Here is a 22066-nt window from a genome sequence, read left to right as displayed (position 1 = left end):
ACACGCTCTGGCTGACACCGGGCAGCGAAACCCCGCACGACCAAGGAGCCGTGCCGCACACAAAAGTTTACAAATGTGGGGATGGCCCTTCCAGTAGTGACATCTGGCTGCAACCGGGCGGCCAGGCCATGACCGTCCCATGTGAACGGACACCATGCTGTCCATGGTTAACTACTGTGTACGGCACGGCTTTTGGCCATGCGGGGTTTCGCTGCCCGGTGTCAGCCGGAGCATGTCAAACAGCCCTATATATGCTGGACTAACAATGGTAGCATTTTTATTTAGATCTGCAGAAAATGATATTATGCAATGACTATAAGTAACACTATATACACTGTCTCCCCTAGTGTTGGTGATGACAATAATTTATAGTTAAGAGTATAACATTCCTCTCTCACGAAGGTGATGAGGGGAATATTCCCAGCAGTAATAAATACATGTAAAGATGGTAGTAATCCCAGTGTTGTTAAATAGTTCAGGGACATACTTTATTTAGGTGGGTCACTGTCACGGATAAAGCTACCTAGTGTAGCGAAACGCGTCAGCGAGCTGCTTGGACACCCACTGGTATACAGTACTCCGGATTGTAGTCCGAACCTACACAGACTGGAACCAGGCCTACACCAACTGGAACCTTCTAAGGTCCATGGAACTAGCCATAAGTTTACCCCTTGATACTTACGTTCATCGTGGAATAGGCACAATCGCCACTCTGTCTGCAAAACACTTCTGTAATACTTCTCCAGTGGATATACTGTTATTCATACCAGCTTTGGGCCGACCACATTGACATAAGCGAACGTTGCTTATACCCATTCCAGGGTGGTAAATATCTTTCTACATACATTTCCTTTACCAGTTAGGTGTACTTATAGGAACGGACTCTCCGTGACAGTCAATCATTTTGTGGGTGTTACATTTTATTCATTTTTACGTTGCTTTTTTCTAATGTTGTTAACTTCATTTCATTAAAATATTTTGTAAAAAACATCCAAATCTATTTTTATCATTTTACACCTATTAATTTAATCCATTTATTGTGTGCACTGCTTATATTTTGTTGTCCACCTTTTATGTATTTACGGGGATAACTACCCAGATTTTTAGCAGCTGCTGGAGACAGAACCCATACTTAGCACCCCCAGGTCTGTCTCTTTTTGGGCCAGACCTAATTACTTTTCTCTTTGGGCCACTGTCACAGAATTTAGGCCTGTGTATGCTGCAGTACAATGTTACATGTGTCCTTCATATAAACTAGTCATGGTGACCTATGTGCACTTAAAGAATGGTTCAAAGGTCTTGTTTTGGTCAAATGCCTCTACTTATTACATACTGTAAAGATGTAGCAAAAACAACAACCGTGATACTTACAAGGGTGAGATGTCAGGATTCCCTGTGACCAGATGTACACTTCCTCTGAACATCTGGATCAGATCTAGACTCTCTAAACATCTGGATAGGATCTAAAGAATGGGGGTTCTAAAGATCTAGCGCTACCACTGCAGCAGGTTACCGTTCCACCAATATAGTGCTACAATCGCTATAAAAATAAAAAATATACAGAAAACAGGTAAAACAAAGTGTTGCGCAGATTGTTCTAATTTCTATGGTTACTTCTTAGAAGAAAAATTCTGTATCCTGTTTCCAGTGTGTGTGTGTGTGTGTGTGTGTGGATGTCCTCAGTAGTTTTCCCTTGTAAATGATCCCATGCAAAGAAAATATATCAACAATGTGATCAGTGAAGTTGGCAGGTTTTAGAGTAAGCAACAAAAAAATACATGGAGAGAGATATTCTCTCTTATAGCAATTAACTGCCATTTATTGGAACGCTCACATGTATCTTACATAAAGATTATGGAGTAGAAGCCCATAACGATTTCTTTCACCACGGAAATAATCTCCACCCCTGCAGAATGGACGTGAATTCAAATAAGCAGCACCTCAGGGATAGAATTATTAAGCTCGGTGAAGTGATAAAGTGTCTGGTCTTTATCACCGGCCAATCAGCTCCTACTTGTCATTTTTCAAACCAAGCCTGTAACTTCACAGTTAGGTTCTGATTGGCCGGTGATAAAGTATCAGCTACATTATCACTTCACCAAACTTAATAAATCTGCCCCTCAGTGAGATGTGTATAAATGAGGCTTACATCAATCTTACATAACAAGCTGTAAGTTGAAACCCATAAAGGTATCTTTTTACCATAGAATAAGTGGTCACCAACCGCATTTGATGAGGCACATATAAAGGTAAATAATGCTCACACTATAGCTGACACAAGCATGGTGTTTGTTAAACACATAAAGGTTTCTTTTTATCCTCAAATACAGTGTATATAAGGAAACAGAAAAACACCAATAGTGCAATATGGCAAATTTAATAGAACAAGAAAAAATATAAAATACAATAAAAGGTAAGGATAACCCCGTGCCAGAGATCAGGTGTCAGACTTTTCCACAAACAAGATGTTAAATGAAACCCGGGTGTTTCTTTGACTGTATGAATACTCTGCCTTCCTGCGATACCATAGTGTCCTTCACTCCTCCAACATGTTTCGGCGTTGTGTGTTGTCTTCTTCAAGGTCTTGAAATAGGTCTGGATAGGATCTGGTCAAATCTCCCCTCTCTCTAAGCAGCTCTGGGTAGTATTTGCCTGTATGGCAGCACATAATCTAAAAGTACATGCAATACAGTTTATTTTAAATTGGTTCTGGATACATCATCATCCCCATGGTGCTCTTCATTCGTGATTTACTTTACATTTGTAGTTGATTTCTAAAGTATTGCATTACTCTTCGGGTCATTTCTGGCATTATCGCTGCAATTTGATGATGAAGCTCACTTCAATTTGGTTACGTTAACGAGCAGAACTTTTGTTACTGGGTGGGAAAAATCTTCACCAGCGTCATAAAAGGCCTCTGCACAGCCAATGGGGCCACCTGAAAGTGGAGGTCTACAAACAATTAATGAACTGCAGGCTGCTATACGCCGAGGAATGATGATACATATTCAAAACCGATTGAAAGTAAAATGTATTCTATGCACTTTTAGATTATGTAGTAAAATTTTAAATAGCATTTACCATGTCTTTTGTTTATACAGTTTTTCCCAGCATTAATGTCCTTATTACTTGTTTAGTAGAGCTCCTCATAGTGACTGTAGAAAGTAGCTGCGTGAGTAACATCATTGCAGTGACCAGACATAGGGGGACATTCATTAGGTTGACAGTCAATGGGTTGACTACTAGGTTGGACAATAGGTCGACACAAGCAAAAGGTGAACATGGCAGTGGTTGTTATTTTTTTTTTTACTTTTACATACTTTACAATCTACGTGGACTATTATTGGGAATGGTATAGTGTGCTGAGCACAGTAGTTGCTCGCCGTGTGCCGGATGAAGGAGAAACAGTCGGGATTCTGCCGGTGAGTATATAGACATCGGAATCAGAACTGTAAATTGCCCGACAGTCTTGATCCCTGCTGACAGGGGCTATTATCCCTCGTGGGGGCCCATAGAGGGAGGATAGAACCTGTAACAAGCACAGTTTGTTGCGCTCAACCCCCCTACCCACCCCCGGCCGGAGTACCGGCAGTCAGGATTCCGATGCTGGTATGCTGACCACCAACTGTTGACCCGCCATACCACACCCTTCTCGCCATGCTCAGGACATTAAAAGGGAAAAACTCATGTTGACATTTTGCTTGTGTCAACCTTCTTTCCAATTCAACCTTGTGCATCTCAATCTTATGGCGTTGACCAGGACACTGTTGAACTAACTAGTGTTGACCCTATGGTCCACACCCCATCATTGCTGAGCTGCAGTCATTTTTTCATGTTTTTCTCTTTACAATCATGTTTTTCAGCCTCAAATAATGAAGACCTAATGTTCTAAGCCATTTATAGATTTTTACAGATTTTCTTGTTCTCTTATCTTTATTTAGGGCCCCATATGGAAAGGCTGTTGACATGTGGTCTGTAGGATGTATCCTGGGGGAGCTGAGTGACGGCCAGCCACTTTTTCCTGGAGAAAGTGAAATTGATCAGCTTTTCACAATCCAGAAGGTGCTAGGACCTCTTCCGTCAGAGCAGATGAAGCTGTTTTACAGTAACCCTCGTTTCCATGGAATGCGGGTGAGTACAGGGAACCGTGTGCTTAAATGTCATAGAACGGGAGATGAAGTTTATCTGATTCCCTCATTATGCTGATTTGTGAATTATATTTCAAGCTGCGTTTATAGAATGCTGTACAAATTACCCTGACTGTTGCCTTTTACAAGACTGCTAAGATACACAGGATTTCCAGTGGAGATTTTTCAGTATATAATTGCATAATTTTGGTTTGCAGACTGATTGCATATAATTGCTCTGAGATATATGGAATATGCGGTGATCCATGTTGTTATTTTTATTTTAGCATTTTGTAGGTATTTACTGGGTAATATTTTCTATGTACCTTACTTCCATTTTTCTCCCTGATGCAAGTCAGGGTGGCACAACACAGTGATGATATCAACGTCCGTTCAAAACACAGCCTTCTATCAGCCTCCACCCTAACTTCATTATCTGGCTGTCATACAGTATAACGTGAAAAATAATAATAAAAAAAAGCAACTGGATGCACTTCAGATCTCTTTTTACTTGTACATTTAGCAGAAAGCTATGACAGTTCTTGTGCAATGTAGGTTTTTCAACACTTGCGCATGTTAAAACAAAGGCCAGGAAAATCTATTTTCAGCATCAACATCGAGGGCCCAATGTAATAGGTTGTAAGAATCAGAAAGTGAGAGTTATTGGGAGACTTTTCTCTTTTTTCTTTTTAAAGCCGCAATCATTTATACTGAAAAAACAGGTTGATTTTGCCATGTAAATTATGTCCGCTTTAAAAAAAAATGGGAAACTATCGCAAAATCTCTCAGATTGCTCACATAGCTAGATCAACCGCTCTCATCAACCACTTTTGTGACATTCTAGCTGTGGTAATGAAGGTCAGTCTACACAATGAATAACTTACCCAGCTTTTGGTTTATTAACCAGGCAGAACGGTTTGCATGTTAACACAGAAACTTGCACGCTCATACACAGTTGTTTGGAGATAGTGGAAATCACTATATAATATACGCAAAGAGGCACATCCTTCATCAATGGGAGACCGCTCTGCACTCATCCTAGTTTTTCATTTTACTCACAAAAATGGCTAAAATTAAGTCCTATTTCCAGACACAATCCCTAACTTAAGTCTTTTAATTTTATTACCCTGGGTGCATTACATGTTATTTACATGCATAAAAATAACATGACAGACACCTCGTATCTAATGCAATTACTGTATTAGAGCATTATAGCATTCATTATAGCTTTTATGAAGCATTCTGTCTTTTGGAAAACTACATTTTAAGCCTATCTCAAGCTAAAATGCATTTTGCTCAAACTCCTTCTGCACCCAATTAGCAGATCAGTGTTGGATCCCTTCCCAGGACTCCCTCGGTTTGTCAGAATGGCAAAGATTCTTGTGCCAAAGTTGACAGCTGGGATAATTAAAAATCGAATGACACTGTGTCAGTTTCGAACGCAGGTGCTGATTGGTCAGAGAAGTGGGTGTTTGACTTCCTCTCCTGGTTCCTCAGTTTGGTACCAGACGCTGTTTTCTGCAATTGTAAAACATCTTAACTAAACAGTGGGTGCTCTATTATGGATCCCCAAATTCCTTCTATTTGGCGGAGGACAGACAATCGGTAAACAGACATTACCCTTAATAATGCCAACTGCAATGCAACTTACAGTATGAAATGCACCTTCGTTACCTAAGTAAAAGTTCATGCATTAAAATTAATGTCTCTTCTATCACTTTCTTTTGTAGTTGATTACTCCTAATAGTTAGTGATATGTTAGTAATCAAGGGGGGGCCATTTGCTAGTTTCAAATTATTGGTTTTATCCATTGTAGATTTATGGTTATGTATATACACAGTGCATGTTTTTTATATCTATTCCAATTGTAGAATTGTGATTGATGGTAAGTAGCTTGAAACCTTTTACTTTTTAGGTTTTAAAATAAAGCCAAGTAGACCAAGAATAAGGAATGACAAATCCCTATATGGAAGTAGTCTTAGTTATTCTCGTTCCGTTATCTTACTAGGTCTGATACCCTCAGACACAAACGTGCAATACCAAGTCATAGACACCACAGCTCTTCTTATTTACTTTTAAATGAATTGTGTGCCTTGCTGTATTCTGTAAATCTGAGATTAACCCCTTCCCGACATTTGACGTACATTTACGTCATGGTCGGGAAGCACTTCCCGACACATGGCGTAAATGTACGTCATGGATTTAAACTGTCACCGCGTCTATAGACGCGGTGACAGTTTCAACATGTCTGCTGTCCCTGACAGCAGACATGTCCGTGCATGCCCAGGGGGGGCTGCGATGCCGCCCCCCCGTCGGCGATCGCTGTGATTGGCTGTTCAGTGTGAACAGCCATTCACAGCGTTTTCCTGTGTCACCGGCGAATAACGTTCGCCGGTGACACGGGATCAGAGGTGATTGGTGCTGTAAAGTACAGCACCAAACACCGCGGGGTGTAAGGGTGACACTGGTGTCACCCCACCTCACCCCGCCCGCCCCCAAAGGCCGTGATTGGTCCGTCGGACCGACGGACCAATCACAGCCAAGGAGGGGGATTTAAACTAACGGTGACTGCACTGCAGACGCCATTCCGGTCTGGAATAGCGTGCAGTGCGGTCACCGTACCCCCCTGCCGCCATATACTGACCAGAACCTTGCTCCATACTTACCTGATCGCTGCTTCATCACTGCTTGATCACTGCTTGATCTGTGCTTGAAGTGTGCTGGATGCTTCCTGGATCCTGTTGCTACTTGTGCCTTCCTGTGCTGTGAAATTGTGCTGCTGCAGTGTAATAGCTAGATAGAGAGATAGATAGAGAGAGATAGAGAGAGATAGAGAGATAGAGAGAGATAGAGAGAGATAGAGAGAGAGATAGTGTCAGAGAGTGCTATATTTTGTGCTGCTGCAGTGTGATATAGTTATAGAGAGAGAGAGATAGAGAGAGATAGAGAGAGAGAGATAGATAGAGAGGCCTAGTGACAGAGTGCTATATTTTGTGCTGCTGCAGTGTGATAGTTATAGAGAGATAGAGAGAGATAGAGAGAGAGAGATAGAGAGAGATAGTGAAAGATTGTGCTATATATTTTTTATATAACTGACTGCTGCCCCCTCCTTTTGTACTGATCAGTATAAATTAACTGATCAGCAACTTTTTGGGGGCGCAGGTTTTTTTTATATATAGATATACCTGTCAGTGCTGCTGCTGCAGTGTCATAGAGTGATAGATAGTGAGAGATAGAGAGATAGAGAGAGATAGTGATAGAGAGTGCTAAATTTTGTGTCTGCTGCCCCCGCCTTTTGTGCTGATCACTATATCTGAGGTGATCAGCAACTTTTTTGGGGGTACAGAGGTTTTTTTTTTTATATATACCTGTCAGTTGCACCAAAGGTTGTGCACCTGCTGCACCTCACTGGTAATCAGTGTCGCATCACTGATCACCTTTTTTTTTTGTGTGTGTGCTGTGGGGTCTTTTTTTAATTTTTTTTTTACACACACTGTGATTTTGTGGGTGTCCTGTGGCCGCTGTGCGCTGATCAGTGACGTACATCACTGATCATCTTTTTCGGCACAGGGTTGATCTATTTTTTTTTTTTTTTTGATCAAATTCCTGTTGCCTTTGAGCGCTGTTCAGTGACAGACGTTACTGACCAACATCTGTGCTCAATTTTTGGCGCAGGACCTTTTTTTTTTTTTTTTTTTAACCCCTTAAATTTTTTATTTTTAACCCCTTCATTTTTTTTTCTTTATTGGTATAAAGTATTTTTTTTTTTTCTGCACTACATACACACTACACACTACATACCCCCCGGATTGAAATAAAGTTTGTACCCCCCCCTACACTATACACGTGTTGAAACATTTCACTACCAGTAACACAAAAATAAAAATGGCATCCCAAATGTCCTCCCAAATGTCCTCCCAAATGTCCTCCCAGTCATCCAGGAGAATGTATTCAGTGGAGGAGGCATATGCCATGCTTGCTTCTGACTCTGACACAGCCAGTGATGCAAGCGGGGAATTTGAAGGATTTGCCTTAAGCTCCTCTTCCTCCTCTGGTGATGAGGGACCCCCTCAAAGACGCCCCCGTAGAGCAGCTGAGACCCCCCCCCCAATAATTGATCTCGTATGGACCCCACCACCAGACAATTTTGAGCCCCAGGTTCCTGAGTTTTTGGCCATGCCAGGAATCCAATTTGATTCCACAGGTCTCAGAGAAATTGACTTTTTCAAATTATTTTTCTCTGATGATTTTATAAATTTAATGGTGGACCAAACTAATTTATATGCCCAGCAGTTTATTGCTCAAAACCCCACGTCATCATTTGCTAGGTGGACCCCTGTAGATGCAGTAGAGATGATGACGTTTTGGGGTCTGGTGTTTCATATGGGCATAGTAAAAAAGCCAGAAATTAGGCAATATTGGAGTACAGATGTTCTGTACAGTACTCCATTTTACCGTATGGCCATGACCCGGACTCGATTTGAGACAATTCTTAAATTTATACATTACACCGATAATGCACAGTGCCCACCCAGAGATGATCCCACCTTTGACCGGCTATTCAAAGTCAGGCCGGTCATTGATCATTTCAGTGCCAAATTTGAAGAGGTGTACATCCCTGAAAAATTTATTTGTATCGACGAGTCCCTTATACATTTTAAAGGAAGGGTTAAATTCCGCCAGTACCTTCCCAGTAAGAGGGCAAGGTATGGCATAAAAATGTATAAGCTGTGTGAAAGCACCTCAGGGTACACTCACAGGTTTAGGGTATATGAAGGGAAGGATTCAAGAATTGAACCGCCAGAATGCCCCCCCTCCCTCGTAGGTGTTAGTGGGAAAATTGTCTGGGATTTAGTGCACCCCTTCCTGGATAAAGTTTATCACCTCTATGTGGATAACTTTTACACCAGCATCCCCCTGTTTAAGGCCCTTGGTTCAAGAGGTACAGCAGCTTGCGGTACTGTGCGCAAGAACCAAAGAGGCCTCCCAAAAACGCACATTGCCCAAGTAATGAGAAGGGGTGAAAGCAGGGGAATATGCAACGAAAATATGTTGTTGGTCAAATATAAGGACAAGAGGGATGTCCTTATACTGACAACAATTCACGGAGACAGTACCACCTCCATCCCTGTACGAGGTACCAGTACCCACACCTCCAAACCTAATTGTATCCTGGATTACAATAGGTACATGGGCGGAGTGGATCTTTCAGATCAGGTACTGAAGCCGTACAGTGCCCTGCGGAAAACAAAAATCTGGTACAAGAAGGTGGCCGTGTATATCATCCAGATGGCACTGTATAACGCTTACGTGCTATTCCGTTCTACCGGCCAGAGGGGGACATTTATGCACTTTCAAGAGGAAGTCATAAAGGGCCTAATATTTGGGAACCAGCAGGCAGAGGGCCCCAGTACTTCTAGTACTGGTCCCCGTATTGTACCAGGGCAGCATTTTCCTGATGAAATCCCCTCCACTGGAAAAAAGGGCAGGACACAAAAAAGGTGCAAAGTTTGCTATAAAAAGGGAATAAGAAAGCAAACTATTTTCCAGTGTGACACTTGCCCCGACAAACCCGGCCTATGTATAAAGGAGTGTTTTAAAATATACCACACATCTATGGAATATTAGGTTCATAATTTCACCGTGCTTCGGGGGTCTTGCTAATGCCACATAGCACCCACCATTCATTCCACCAGAATCTGAGCCGCAAAATCCAAAAATCACTCCTTCCCTTCTGAGTCCTGCCATGCACCCAACTGGTATTTTTTGGTCACATGTGAGGCATTGCCGTACTTGGGAGAAATTGGGGCACAGATTTTGGGGTGCTTTGTCTCCTTCATACCTTGTGAAAATTAAAAATTTTGAGCCAGAACTGCATTTTTGTGTAAAAAAATGTAATTTTTCATGTTCACTGCCCACTTGTATCAAAATTGGTGAAACCCCTGGGGGTTTGAAATGTACACTATACCCCTAGATGAATTCCCTGAGGGGTGTAGTTTGCAAAATGGGGTCACTTGTGGGGGGGTTCCACTGTATTGGTGCTTTGGGGGTCTTGCTAATGCGACATAGCACCCACCATCATTCCACCAGAATTTGTGCTGCAAAATCCAAATATCACTCCTTCCCTTCTGAGTCCTGCCACTTTTTGGTCACACATGAGGCATTGCCGTACTCGGGAGAAATTGGGGCACAGATTTTGGGGTGCTTTGTCTCCTTCATACCTTCTGAAAATGAAAATTTTGAGCCAGAACTGCATTTTTGTGTAAAAAAATGTAATTTTTCATTTTCACTGCCCACTTGTATCAAAATTGGTGAAACCCCTGGGGGTTTGAAATGTACACTACACCCCTAGATGAATTCCCTGAGGGGTGTACTTTGCAAAATGGGGTGACTTGTGGGGGGGTTCCACTGTATTGGTGCAACATAGCACCCACCATTCATTCCACCAAAATCTGTGCTGCAAAATCCAAAAATCACTCCTTCCCTTCTGAGTCCTGCCATGCACCCAACTGGTACTTTTTGGTCACATGTGAGGCATTGCCGTACTTGGGAGAAATTGGGGCACAGATTTTGGGGTGCTTTTTCTCCTTCATACCTTCTGAAAATGAAAAATTTTGAGCCAGAACTGCATTTTTGTGTAAAAAAATGTAATTTTTCATGTTCACTGCCCACTTGTATCAAAATTGGTGAAACCCCTGGGGGTTTGAAATGTACACTATACCCCTAGATGAATTCCCTGAGGGGTGTAGTTTGCAAAATGGGGTCACTTGTGGGGGGGTTCCACTGTATTGGTGCTTTGGGGGTCTTGCTAATGCGACATAGCACCCACCATCATTCCACCAGAATTTGTGCTGCAAAATCCAAATATCACTCCTTCCCTTCTGAGTCCTGCCACTTTTTGGTCACACATGAGGCATTGCCGTACTCGGGAGAAATTGGGGCACAGATTTTGGGGTGCTTTGTCTCCTTCATACCTTCTGAAAATGAAAATTTTGAGCCAGAACTGCATTTTTGTGTAAAAAAATGTAATTTTTCATTTTCACTGCCCACTTGTATCAAAATTGGTGAAACCCCTGGGGGTTTGAAATGTACACTACACCCCTAGATGAATTCCCTGAGGGGTGTACTTTGCAAAATGGGGTGACTTGTGGGGGGGTTCCACTGTATTGGTGCAACATAGCACCCACCATTCATTCCACCAAAATCTGTGCTGCAAAATCCAAAAATCACTCCTTCCCTTCTGAGTCCTGCCATGCACCCAACTGGTACTTTTTGGTCACATGTGAGGCATTGCCGTACTCGGGAGAAATTGGGGCACAGATTTTGGGGTGCTTTTTCTCCTTCATACCTTCTGAAAATGAAAAATTTTGAGCCAGAACTGCATTTTTGTGTAAAAAAATGTAATTTTTCATGTTCACTGCCCACTTGTATCAAAATTGGTGAAACCCCTGGGGGTTTGAAATGTACACTATACCCCTAGATGAATTCCCTGAGGGGTGTAGTTTGCAAAATGGGGTCACTTGTGGGGGGGTTCCACTGTCTTGGTGCTTGGGGGGTCTTGCTAATGCGACATAGCACCCACCAAAATTCCACCAGAATCTGAGCTGCAAAATCCAAAAATCACTCCTTCCCTTCTGAGTCCTGCCATGCACCCAACTGGTATTTTTTGGTCACATGTGAGGCATTGCCGTACTCGGGAGAAATTGGGGCACAGATTTTGGGGTGCTTTTTCTCCTTCATTCCTTGTGAAAATGAAAAATTTTGAGCCAGAACTGCATTTTTGTGTAAAAAAATGTAATTTTTCATGTTCACTGCCCACTTGTATCAAAATTGGTGAAACCCCTGGGGGTTTGAAATGTACACTATACCCCTAGATGAATTCCCTGAGGGGTGTACTTTGCAAAATGGGGTGACTTGTGGGGGGGTTCCACTGTATTGGTGCAACATAGCACCCACCATTCATTCCACCAAAATCTGTGCTGCAAAATCCAAAAATCACTCCTTCCCTTCTGAGTCCTGCCATGCACCCAACTGGTACTTTTTGGTCACATGTGAGGCATTGCCGTACTCGGGAGAAATTGGGGCACAGATTTTGGGGTGCTTTTTCTCCTTCATACCTTCTGAAAATGAAAAATTTTGAGCCAGAACTGCATTTTTGTGTAAAAAAATGTAATTTTTCATTTTCACTGCCCACTTGTATCAAAATTGGTGAAACCCCTGGGGGTTTGAAATGTACACTATACCCCTAGATGAATTCCCTGAGGGGTGTAGTTTGCAAAATGGGGTCACTTGTGGGGGGGTTCCACTGTCTTGGTGCTTGGGGGGTCTTGCTAATGCGACATAGCACCCACCAAAATTCCACCAGAATCTGAGCTGCAAAATCCAAAAATCACTCCTTCCCTTCTGAGTCCTGCCATGCACCCAACTGGTACTTTTTGGTCACATGTGAGGCATTGCCGTACTCGGGAGAAATTGGGGCACAGATTTTGGGGTGCTTTTTCTCCTTCATACCTTCTGAAAATGAAAAATTTTGAGCCAGAACTGCATTTTTGTGTAAAAAAATGTAATTTTTCATTTTCACTGCCCACTTGTATCAAAATTGGTGAAACCCCTGGGGGTTTAAAATGTACACTATACCCCTAGATGAATTCCCTGAGGGGTGTAGTTTGCAAAATGGGGTCACTTGTGGGGGGGTTCCACTGTCTTGGTGCTTGGGGGGTCTTGCTAATGCGACATAGCACCCACCAAAATTCCACCAGAATCTGAGCTGCAAAATCCAAAAATCACTCCTTCCCTTCTGAGTCCTGCCATGCACCCAACTGGTATTTTTTGGTCACATGTGAGGCATTGCCGTACTCGGTAGAAATTGGGGCACAGATTTTGGGGGGCTTTGTCTCCTTCATTCCTTGTGAAAATGAAAAATTTTGAGCCAGAACTGCATTTTTGTGTAAAAAATTTAATTTTTCATTTTCACTGCCCAGTTGTACCACAATTGGTGAAACCCCTGGGGGTTTGAAATGTACACTATACCCCTAGATGAATTCCCTGAGGGGTGTAGTTTGCAAAATGGGGTCACTTGTGGGGGGGTTCCTAAATTTTAGCATCTTATGGTGCCTAGAAACCTACATGGTGCCTAAAAAATAATCTCATAAAAAGGAGGCTCCAAAATCAAGTAGTTGCTCCTTCTATTATGAAGCCTGTGGTTTGGTCAACGTGCACACTAGGGCCACATATAGGATATTTATGAAAACAAAAGAATTGGGGGAATCAATTTTTAGTCACATTTCTCTAGTAAAATGTACTGTGTTCCTTAGAAAAATGTATTAAAATTGCAAATCTGCAAAAAAAATGAAATTTTGAAATTTCACCTACACTTTGTTTTAATTCCTGTGAAACACCTAAAGGGTTAACAAACTTCCAAAATGCTGTTTTGAATACTGTGAGGGGTGCAGTTTTTGAAATGGCATCATTTATGGGGGTGTCTCACATACAAGTCCCTCAAAGTCACATCAGAACTGAACTGGTCCCTAAAAAAATCAGTGTTTGAAATTTTCTTGAAAATTTGAGAATTTGCTATTCATATTGTAAGCCTCCTAGTGTCCAAAAAAATTAAAAGGAAGTTGAAATAATGATGGAAACATAAAGTAGACATATGGTCTATGTTAGTTATTAACTATTTTGAGTGGTAAGATTATTTGTCTCACAAGCAGAAAATTTAACATTTTGCAAATCGCTAAATTTTCCATTTTTTCACGACATTTTGGTATTTTTCACAAAAAAACACAGACTGTATCGACCCAAATTTACCACTAATTTGAAGTACAATGTGTCACGAAAAAACAATCTCAAAATCACTGGGATAAGTAAAAGCAAAAAAAAGTTATCCCCACTTAAGTGAGACATGTCAGATTTGAAAAAAATGGCTCTGTCAGGAACGCAAAAACTAGCTCTGTCAGGAAGGGGTTAATACCCTGAAAGCCAATATAAAAGGTCTGCGTTCTTGCCTTCATTTGCTCGCAGACCTCAGCAATACACGATTTTTCCATTTCCTTGCCTTCCAAACCTATTATTTTGGGATGAGCCATAAATTACATGTTATGACACGCCACTGAGGAACAAACTTATCGGGTTCTCTGATTTATTGTACTGTAAAAGTACATCAAGTTCCTTTTAATATATGTTCCTAATTCTATATACAACCATTGTTAGCTATTGTATGTAGGATTACTGGGAAGAGAATACAGGTACAGATTTGTCACTTTCTTATATTTAAATATCAGATAATACTATTTACAGCTGTTGTAATTGTACAATATAAATAACTGGCTATAAATCGCAACGTTGGGTATAATCCATATAAGAAACTTATTATTTTATAATTTATGAAGATACAGGAATTTTGGAATATTATCGGGGATGAATGTAATAATCCAATACATCAGATATAGAAATGCATTTCATATGTTAATTGTTAATTTTGTGGCAATATGTTCTCCTACCTATAATGTGCAATCCATATGTGTTTTTTTTGGAAAGTATTAACATTTGTCCAGCAAAGTGCGATTGCAAGCACAGGTTCCATGCCAGTTTAACAAAATAATATATACAAAAGTGTTAGGTTATGACACTAGGGGGATGACTTAGGGTTCGGCCGGGGTGGGGGTTTTACAGTTAGGCTGCTGGGAGGAAGGGTCAGGGCTAGGCACTTAGATGGTTGGGGTCGTGGGGGTTAGGTTTAGGCACTAGCAAGGAGGTTTTAATTCTGTAATTTTTATTGAGTTTTGACAGTTATACATAACAAAACATAAGCCCCATAAAGCTAAAACAGAAATATCCCCGACATTTACTAGAAACATAAGATAAATATAAGCAACCGGCATACACCATACAGATAGGACAGAAGCATTAGAAGATAAGTCAATCAGTACAATATGTCCATTCTCCCATTAACTAAGTCACAAAACTGGTAGTCTAAACCCCGAGGGCGCCTATCGGGTCAGACCATGTGGATTTGCTCGGAATGCGCATCGATGCGTTTATCAGGATATCTACATAAGCTTCCACCTATATAGTGGAGGATACGGAAAGCATATAACTATATTAGAATTATAACGAGGAATTGATCAGCTCTGCACAGTGCCTATCGAGGGACCAACATAATACAAAATTATATTAGATAAATAAAAACAAAAACAATCCCATCCCAACACCCCCACCCTGTACAGCCTAACCCTCAACTTTAGGTATACCTGGATCCCTAGAACTATCTTAACCTAACCCCAAAGAAAAAAAAAAAAAAGGAAAAGGTAGATTAGTGGTTATAGCCATTAGTAGTACAGAACTACCCCATTAGCTATTCAACCTCGCTGCTAATCTAGCCTTCCTATCCCATTACACCCGCCCACCCATCCCCCTAATATAGGATATTAGTCGCATGGACTTAAGGACTTAGTAGTATAGTAACAGCCTCTTCAGTGCTAGATATGGAGAGCAGTGATAAAGCACATTAGCAGGAAAAAAATAAACAAAAAATAAATAAAAAAAACCACACCCAGGCCAACCTCACACTTGAGCCCACTTAGCACAGCTATGTTTTCAATATAAACTTTTATAGGTGAGTAGGAGCAGAATATATAGTATAACAGTAGGAGATCGGTTATCCTCATCCAAAACAGAGAGCCAAAATATAAGGGAAGGGTGAGAAAAAAACAAGAATACAGAGGCATTGGTGTAGTAAATAAAAATAAATAAATAAATAAATAAATTAGTCAGGCCAGGCCTCCATGCCAGCAGCTGCATAGGCTGCAACATCAGGATTTTCAGCAGCAGAATAAGCTCCACAGCAAACCAGGCTTTCATCACCAGGAAAAGTTCCAAAACAATGAAGGCTTTCCTCACCAGGATAAGTTCCAAATTTGCGCAGGCTTACATCATCAGGATAAGTGTCAAAGCAGGGTAGGCTTTCATCACAAGGATAAGTTCCAAAGCAGTAAAGGCTTTCATCACAATTATAAGTTCCAGAGCAGTTAGGATGACAGATCCGAAATGGCGGTTTTAGCAGTAGCCGTAGGTAGGACATTTGAGGAGACTCTGCAAGGGGTACAGGATGGTAAAGCAAAATATTCCACAGGGCCTTGCCAGGAGCTGGTTGGTCCTGATGGTACATGCCCTGAGGAAATATGTAGACAGGAGCCATAGGGGTTATAGCTGCGTGAATCACAGGTCCAGCACTCATATCCTCAGGCGTTGTAACAGACACTACACAGGTAGTAGAGGGAAAAGTATTTTCCCTGGATATGCCCGATAATGCGGTAATGAGCCTATTGGTTGACGCAATAATGGCCTCCAGTATCTGCATTGGGTGTCCCATCCCGCTCCCAACACACGGAGGTGACAATAGCAGAAAGGCAAACTCCCAATTATGTAGACTGAGGAGATAGTAGGGGCGGCTAGCACACCCCTAAGTTGCAAGAAGGACAGAGAGCGCCTCCCGTTCAATGCCCCAATGCAGAGGTGGGAAGACTGAAGGATCCAGGCCCACACACAAGGGTATGAGGGATGCCGTCTGTAGTCTATAGCTCCACTAAGCAAGATGGCCGCGGCTCCCACCCTGCGTCCTCAATACATGGTAGAATTGCTCTCAATAGTGGATTTTAGGCTCTGCAAGTGAGCGTCAGAAGTGTGGCTGCCCAAAAGTACACTTACGAGACTATCCCGGTAAACCGCAGCTGCAGAAGGCTCAGCTTCTGTATGTAGCCGCAGCAGCAAGATGGCGCCGGCTCACACGCGCCGTCTCCACACCCCACCACTGCAAGGATGATAGTTGGGTACCGTGTGGCCAGGTCCCAACTCAGATACCACCGAAGCGCTGGCAGGAGGTTCCCCCACAGCTCTGTAAAGTTTGGAGCACCGAAGCGACCGCAGGATTGCTATTCAGGATAACTGTAGCGGGGAGCTCCAAAGGATAGGTCCGTTCACATGGCCATCCAAGCCACGCCCCCCACTAGCAAGGAGGTTTATGGTCAGGGGGGGGTAGCCTGTTGCAATGGAGGGTTGAGGGCCAGGGAAAGGGTAAGTATAATTACATGAACCATGTTGGGATTCCCTCCTTCAGGCTGCTTCTGTCTGTGGGCGGGATGTTCTAACATCCGCAGCCCCCCTCCCCCGGGCTTCGCATAGTTAATAATTGCATATGCTCTAACATATGCGATCATTAACTCAAGGGACAGCTCTTGCTATAAGAGCTGTCCCTTGTGATGCCGACCACAGGGCATGCTGGGAGGGATCCGTGACGGTTCCCTCACACAGCGCTGCAGTAAGAAGCCCATAGGCTTCTGCAGGGAATCGCCAGCTATTGCTGGCGATTCTCTCCGCAGTGCTGACACTGCAGAGAGGGGTTAGAGAATATAGAAATGCGGTAAAAACCCCAATAACGGGGTTTTTACCACACCTCTGGGTTAGAGCATCCCGCCCTGTATCCTGACCACCTGCATCCTGACCAAGGGTCATCCGTTTGTATCTCTCATAAACAGCTGCCAGATCTAGAACTTGGTTAGTTTTGAACAAATGTTGCAGAGATTTATTTAAACATTAAAATGTACAATTGGAGCAATTCAGTTCAGTGGGATGTGCCATCGCTGCACAGAAATCCAAGGAATAAGGTATCTGCAAAAATGCTAGCTTACCTGTGCTGACAGATGGTATTCAGCACTTTTGGCCATTATGGATGAGGCCAAATCAACTTTGTAATGCGTGAAAGTTGTCTAAATGTGTCCCAGCAACTTCTTCACTTACCGTATGTTTCGGGCCATAAGACGCACCTGGGGAAGAAAACAGGGGGAAAAAATATTCTGAACCACAGTGCCCAGTTACAGTCGCTGCCACCCAATGCCCTGGCATAGTACTATAAAATAATAGTGGACAGTGGTTTTACAGCAAGTGTGGTATTATACATAGATTCATGAGATGAGAAGCCCCTCCAATAACCACATGCAGCAACTGTGTGGCTGCTGCAGCTCCTCCTATACACACAGTGTCTGCGGAGGCCTAGAGGAACAGCAGCAGTACAACAAATTGTCACAATACCATTTATCAATGTGCCCTGTGGCATGTCATATACATAAGTACATCTGCACATTGGGGGTTCTTGGATAATTGTTGGTATATTGGGGGGGTGCGGAGTGGGGTAGAGGTGGTGTCCACCCTGCTGGGGCTACAGGTTGGAGAGTGGGGTAAGGGGGTGGGGGTGAAGGGTACTGGCCTGTTACCACAGGCAGAGTCACTGGCTTGGCGGGCAGTCACAGGTTGGTGGTGCAGGGGGCTGGCGTCCCATCCCCGCCGCAGTACACCTCTAACCTGTGTAGTCGGCGGCTTCCCTCCGGTCCTCTTCGCGGTGATGCTGGTCCTTGTAGTCCTCCTAGCCAGGGTTTGGTCGGTGTGCAGCCGAATCTCAAACCCGGCTCCACAGTGCCGGCAGCGGGGGCGACTTCTGGGTGTTCGGGGTCACGTGATCCTTCTACCTGGCGTCGCTTCCTCCGCCAGCTGTGTGGGCTCAACTCCCACTGGAGGAGACTGGGTCTTCCTTGTGTGGCGTGTGTGTGCGAGAGCAATGTTCCATCCCTGCATATATATGGCCGGGCACTTGGACTAGGTCTTATTCGCTCCAGCTGTCCACATTCGGTCCATAAGACGCACATAGTTTTTCTGCCACATTTTGTGGGAGAAAAAGTGCGTTTTATGGTCCAAAGAATACAGTAATTGAAGCTTCCCCTATGGATTCCTACAGAAATGCTGTTTGCCACAAAGTGCTGTTCCAAAGGGCACTTCGCGTCCATCGTGTTTAATATTTGGCAGAACTTAGAGCCCACTGTAGGCTCATGATCCTTTATGGGCTACCAAATCTTAAGAAACATTCAGTGCCAGATTACTTTCTTTCATTTATTTATTGGTTTGAGTAGGTTGCCTTATCTTTTTAGATAATTTTTTTTTTATCAATTTCTGATACTGCATTTTCTAGTTTCCATTGCTTCTGTAGTTGTTAGCCTTTTCTTTATATTAGTACACATAGGTGTCGATCCTATTAACCCTGAAGGGTGTGAGTTGCCGTTCGTGTGCTGTTTTCAAGCTGAAAACGGAACCCAAATTAACCCTAACTCGCACCCCTCGCAGTGCCGAATTTACTGAAATTTGCTCGCAATCCTATGGAGGCCTGCCATAAAGTGCACCCGGTGTCGAGACGATTCGCACTCAGCGAATCGTCCACACACATCGGAGATATTAGGATTGACCCCATAGGGTATAGATCAAGGCTGCTCTAATGATACAATTGTATCCAAGCACTGTAGCTCAGAGTCATATTTCAGTATAATAATACTGCTCTAATGATACAATTGTATCCAAGCACTGCAGCTCAGAGTTGTATCCCAGGATAATCATACTGACTGATACTGCTCTAATGATACAATGGTAACCAAGCATAACAAATCAAAGAGGTATGTCAGGGTTATAATATTGGCTGTTACCACACAAGTTAGTTGTTTCTGCACTGATAGCAGCTCATTAATTAAAGCACGTGTAAAAAAAATATTGGTACTTGTTTCCTAGCACGGCGCCCATCGCATTGCATACCATAAGGCATACGATGGTATGCGATGTTACGCAATGGCAGCCGATGTTATACAATTTTAAATTGTATAAGCACCCTAATGGGTGTTTTCAATGTTAAATATGCCCCCCTATAAAATAAATAATTGTATAAGCACCGTAATGGGTGCTTACAATGTTAAAAGCACCCCCACGCCACCCGTACTATCAACGCCAACCCGAAGCGTGGTGAGCACAGCGAGCCCGCGAGGGGCGGCGGTACGCGTCCTCCGACCTTTTCATACCCCCACTATCCACGTCAGCGTGGAGTTGATTTTATATAGTGTGCCGAGCGCAGCGAGCCACCGAGCCCGAAGCGTGGCGAGCCCCGCGAGGGGACGCGGAATACTATATAAAATCAACTCCACGCCGACTTGTATAGTGAGGGTATGAAAAGGTCAGAGGACGCGTACCGCCGCCCCTCGCAGGCTCGCTACACTTCCATTAGGGTGCTTATACAATTACAATTAAAAATCGTATAGGGGCTTATACAATTTAAAATCGCATCGCATGCCATATGCCCGCATGCGATGCGATGAGATGCCATACAACTTAATATCGTGGGCGCCGTGCTAGAAAACAAGAACCAAATTTTTTTTAAAACAGCGCTTATTGTATAAATGTGGAAATAAATGTGGAAATAAATAAGTGGCATATGTGGGAAAAAATCTTTTACAACTCCTTTTAGGAAGAAATGGGTGGATGTCTTGGAAGTTGTTTGTGCTCACCCTGTCTTTCTCTACTTCCTGTGGGCAGCAGGATTGCACAGCCGGCAGAGCATTTATGAGATCAGGCACTAGTGTTGGATGAGAAGGCCTGGCTCGAAATCTACATTCCTTTTCATCTGAATTGTGCTCACTGGGGTTAAGGTCAGGGCTCTGTGTGGGCCAGGCAAGTTCTTTCACTCCAAACTCATCAAACCATGTTGGAATAGAAAAGGGCCTTTCCCAAACTCTTGGCAAAAAGTTTGAAGCATAGCATTGTTCAAAATGTCTTGGTTTGCTGAAGCATTAAGATTACACTTCACTGGAGATAAGGGGCCTAGCCCAAACCTTAAAAAAAAACACCCCATACCATTAGTCCTCCTCCACCAAACTTCCCAGTTGACTAAAGCAATCTGAAATGGAACATTCTCCTGACATCTGGCTGCCAAACAGAAAAGCGTGATTCATCATGCCACAGAACATGTTTCCACTGCTCCACAGCCCAGCTCAGCCATTCAACACTTCTCATTGGACTTGGTGATGTGAAGCTTGCATGCAGCTGCTCAGCCATGGAAACCCATTCCATTAAGCTCCCACCATTAATGCCAGGGCTATTTTGGTACTCTTCAGCTAAGGAATCAGCAAAGCATTGGCAACTTTACGCAGAATGTGACTTAGCAGTCATTGAACTTGTTCTGTGATTTTTTGTGGTCTTTTGCTTTGTGGCTGAGTTGCTGTTGTTCCTAAAGGAAGGCTTCCAATGTTGAATAATATCACTTAGAGTTGACCGTGGAATCTCCAGCAGGGATGACATTTCACAAATTGTCTTATTGCGAAGGTGGCATCCCATCACAATACCATGCTTGAAGTCACCGAGCTCTTCAGAATGACCCGTTTTGTATCACAAATATTTGCAAATGGAGACTGAATGGCTAGGTGCTTGGTTTTATACAGATGTGGCAACAAAATAGCAAAATGAAGAATAACTACAATGATCATACAATGTAATTTCAGAAGAAGGCTCCCCCTAAATAGGAAGCATTCAGCATCCTTGCAGTGAGGATGCTAGCCTTCCGGGAGGTCCTGCTTCTAGGTTGTGCATTGAGGAAGCTCCTGAAGATATGTTTTGCCACTGAAGGAGCACTTGTTTCTAGGTTTTGGCATCGAAGAAGTTTCTCCTGGTAGCTTTTTGTCATTGAGGTTGCTCCTGCTATTTGGACCTGGCATTGAAGAGCTCCTTTTGTTATAATATGGCATTGGGGGAGTTCTTGCGGCTAGGTTCTACGTTGGGGAAGCTTCTGCAAATATGTTTTGACACTGAATGAGCTCTTGCTGCAAGGTTTTGGCAGAGTGCGGCTAGCCTCACCATAATTGGCTTTTATCTTCAGGCATTATATCACAGTAGGATTGAGCAATGATATTTTTCACATGCTTGAGAAATTGAACAACAAATGTTACTGTTTTAAATAATACAATGGACCTTACACTGAGTGGCCAAATTATTATGACCACCCCCTCAATACAATGTTGGACCACCTTTTGCCCTTAATACTGCATGGTTTCTTCTTGACATGGACTCTGTGAGATGTTGGT

The 22066-nt window shown here is 42.9% G+C and overlaps 1 protein-coding gene across 9 annotated transcripts in view; it reads left to right on the top strand.

The window, feature by feature from the left end:
• Positions 1-22066, top strand: part of CDKL5 (cyclin dependent kinase like 5) — a 325745-nt gene that overhangs the window by 240540 nt on the left and 63139 nt on the right. For all 9 annotated transcript variants that reach the window (XM_083172507.1, XM_083172502.1, XM_083172506.1 and 6 more), the window contains one exon: positions 3942-4131. In XM_083172507.1, the coding sequence (XP_083028633.1) occupies positions 3942-4131 (190 nt within the window). The remainder of the gene's footprint in view (positions 1-3941; positions 4132-22066) is intronic.

This window comes from Crinia signifera, chromosome 2 (genome assembly GCF_055691185.1).
Source record: "Crinia signifera chromosome 2, ASM5569118v1, whole genome shotgun sequence".
NCBI classification, from domain to species: Eukaryota; Metazoa; Chordata; class Amphibia; order Anura; family Myobatrachidae; genus Crinia; species Crinia signifera.
Note: the sequence above shows the minus strand (reverse complement) of the source record. Positions and strands in the feature narration are given on the sequence as shown.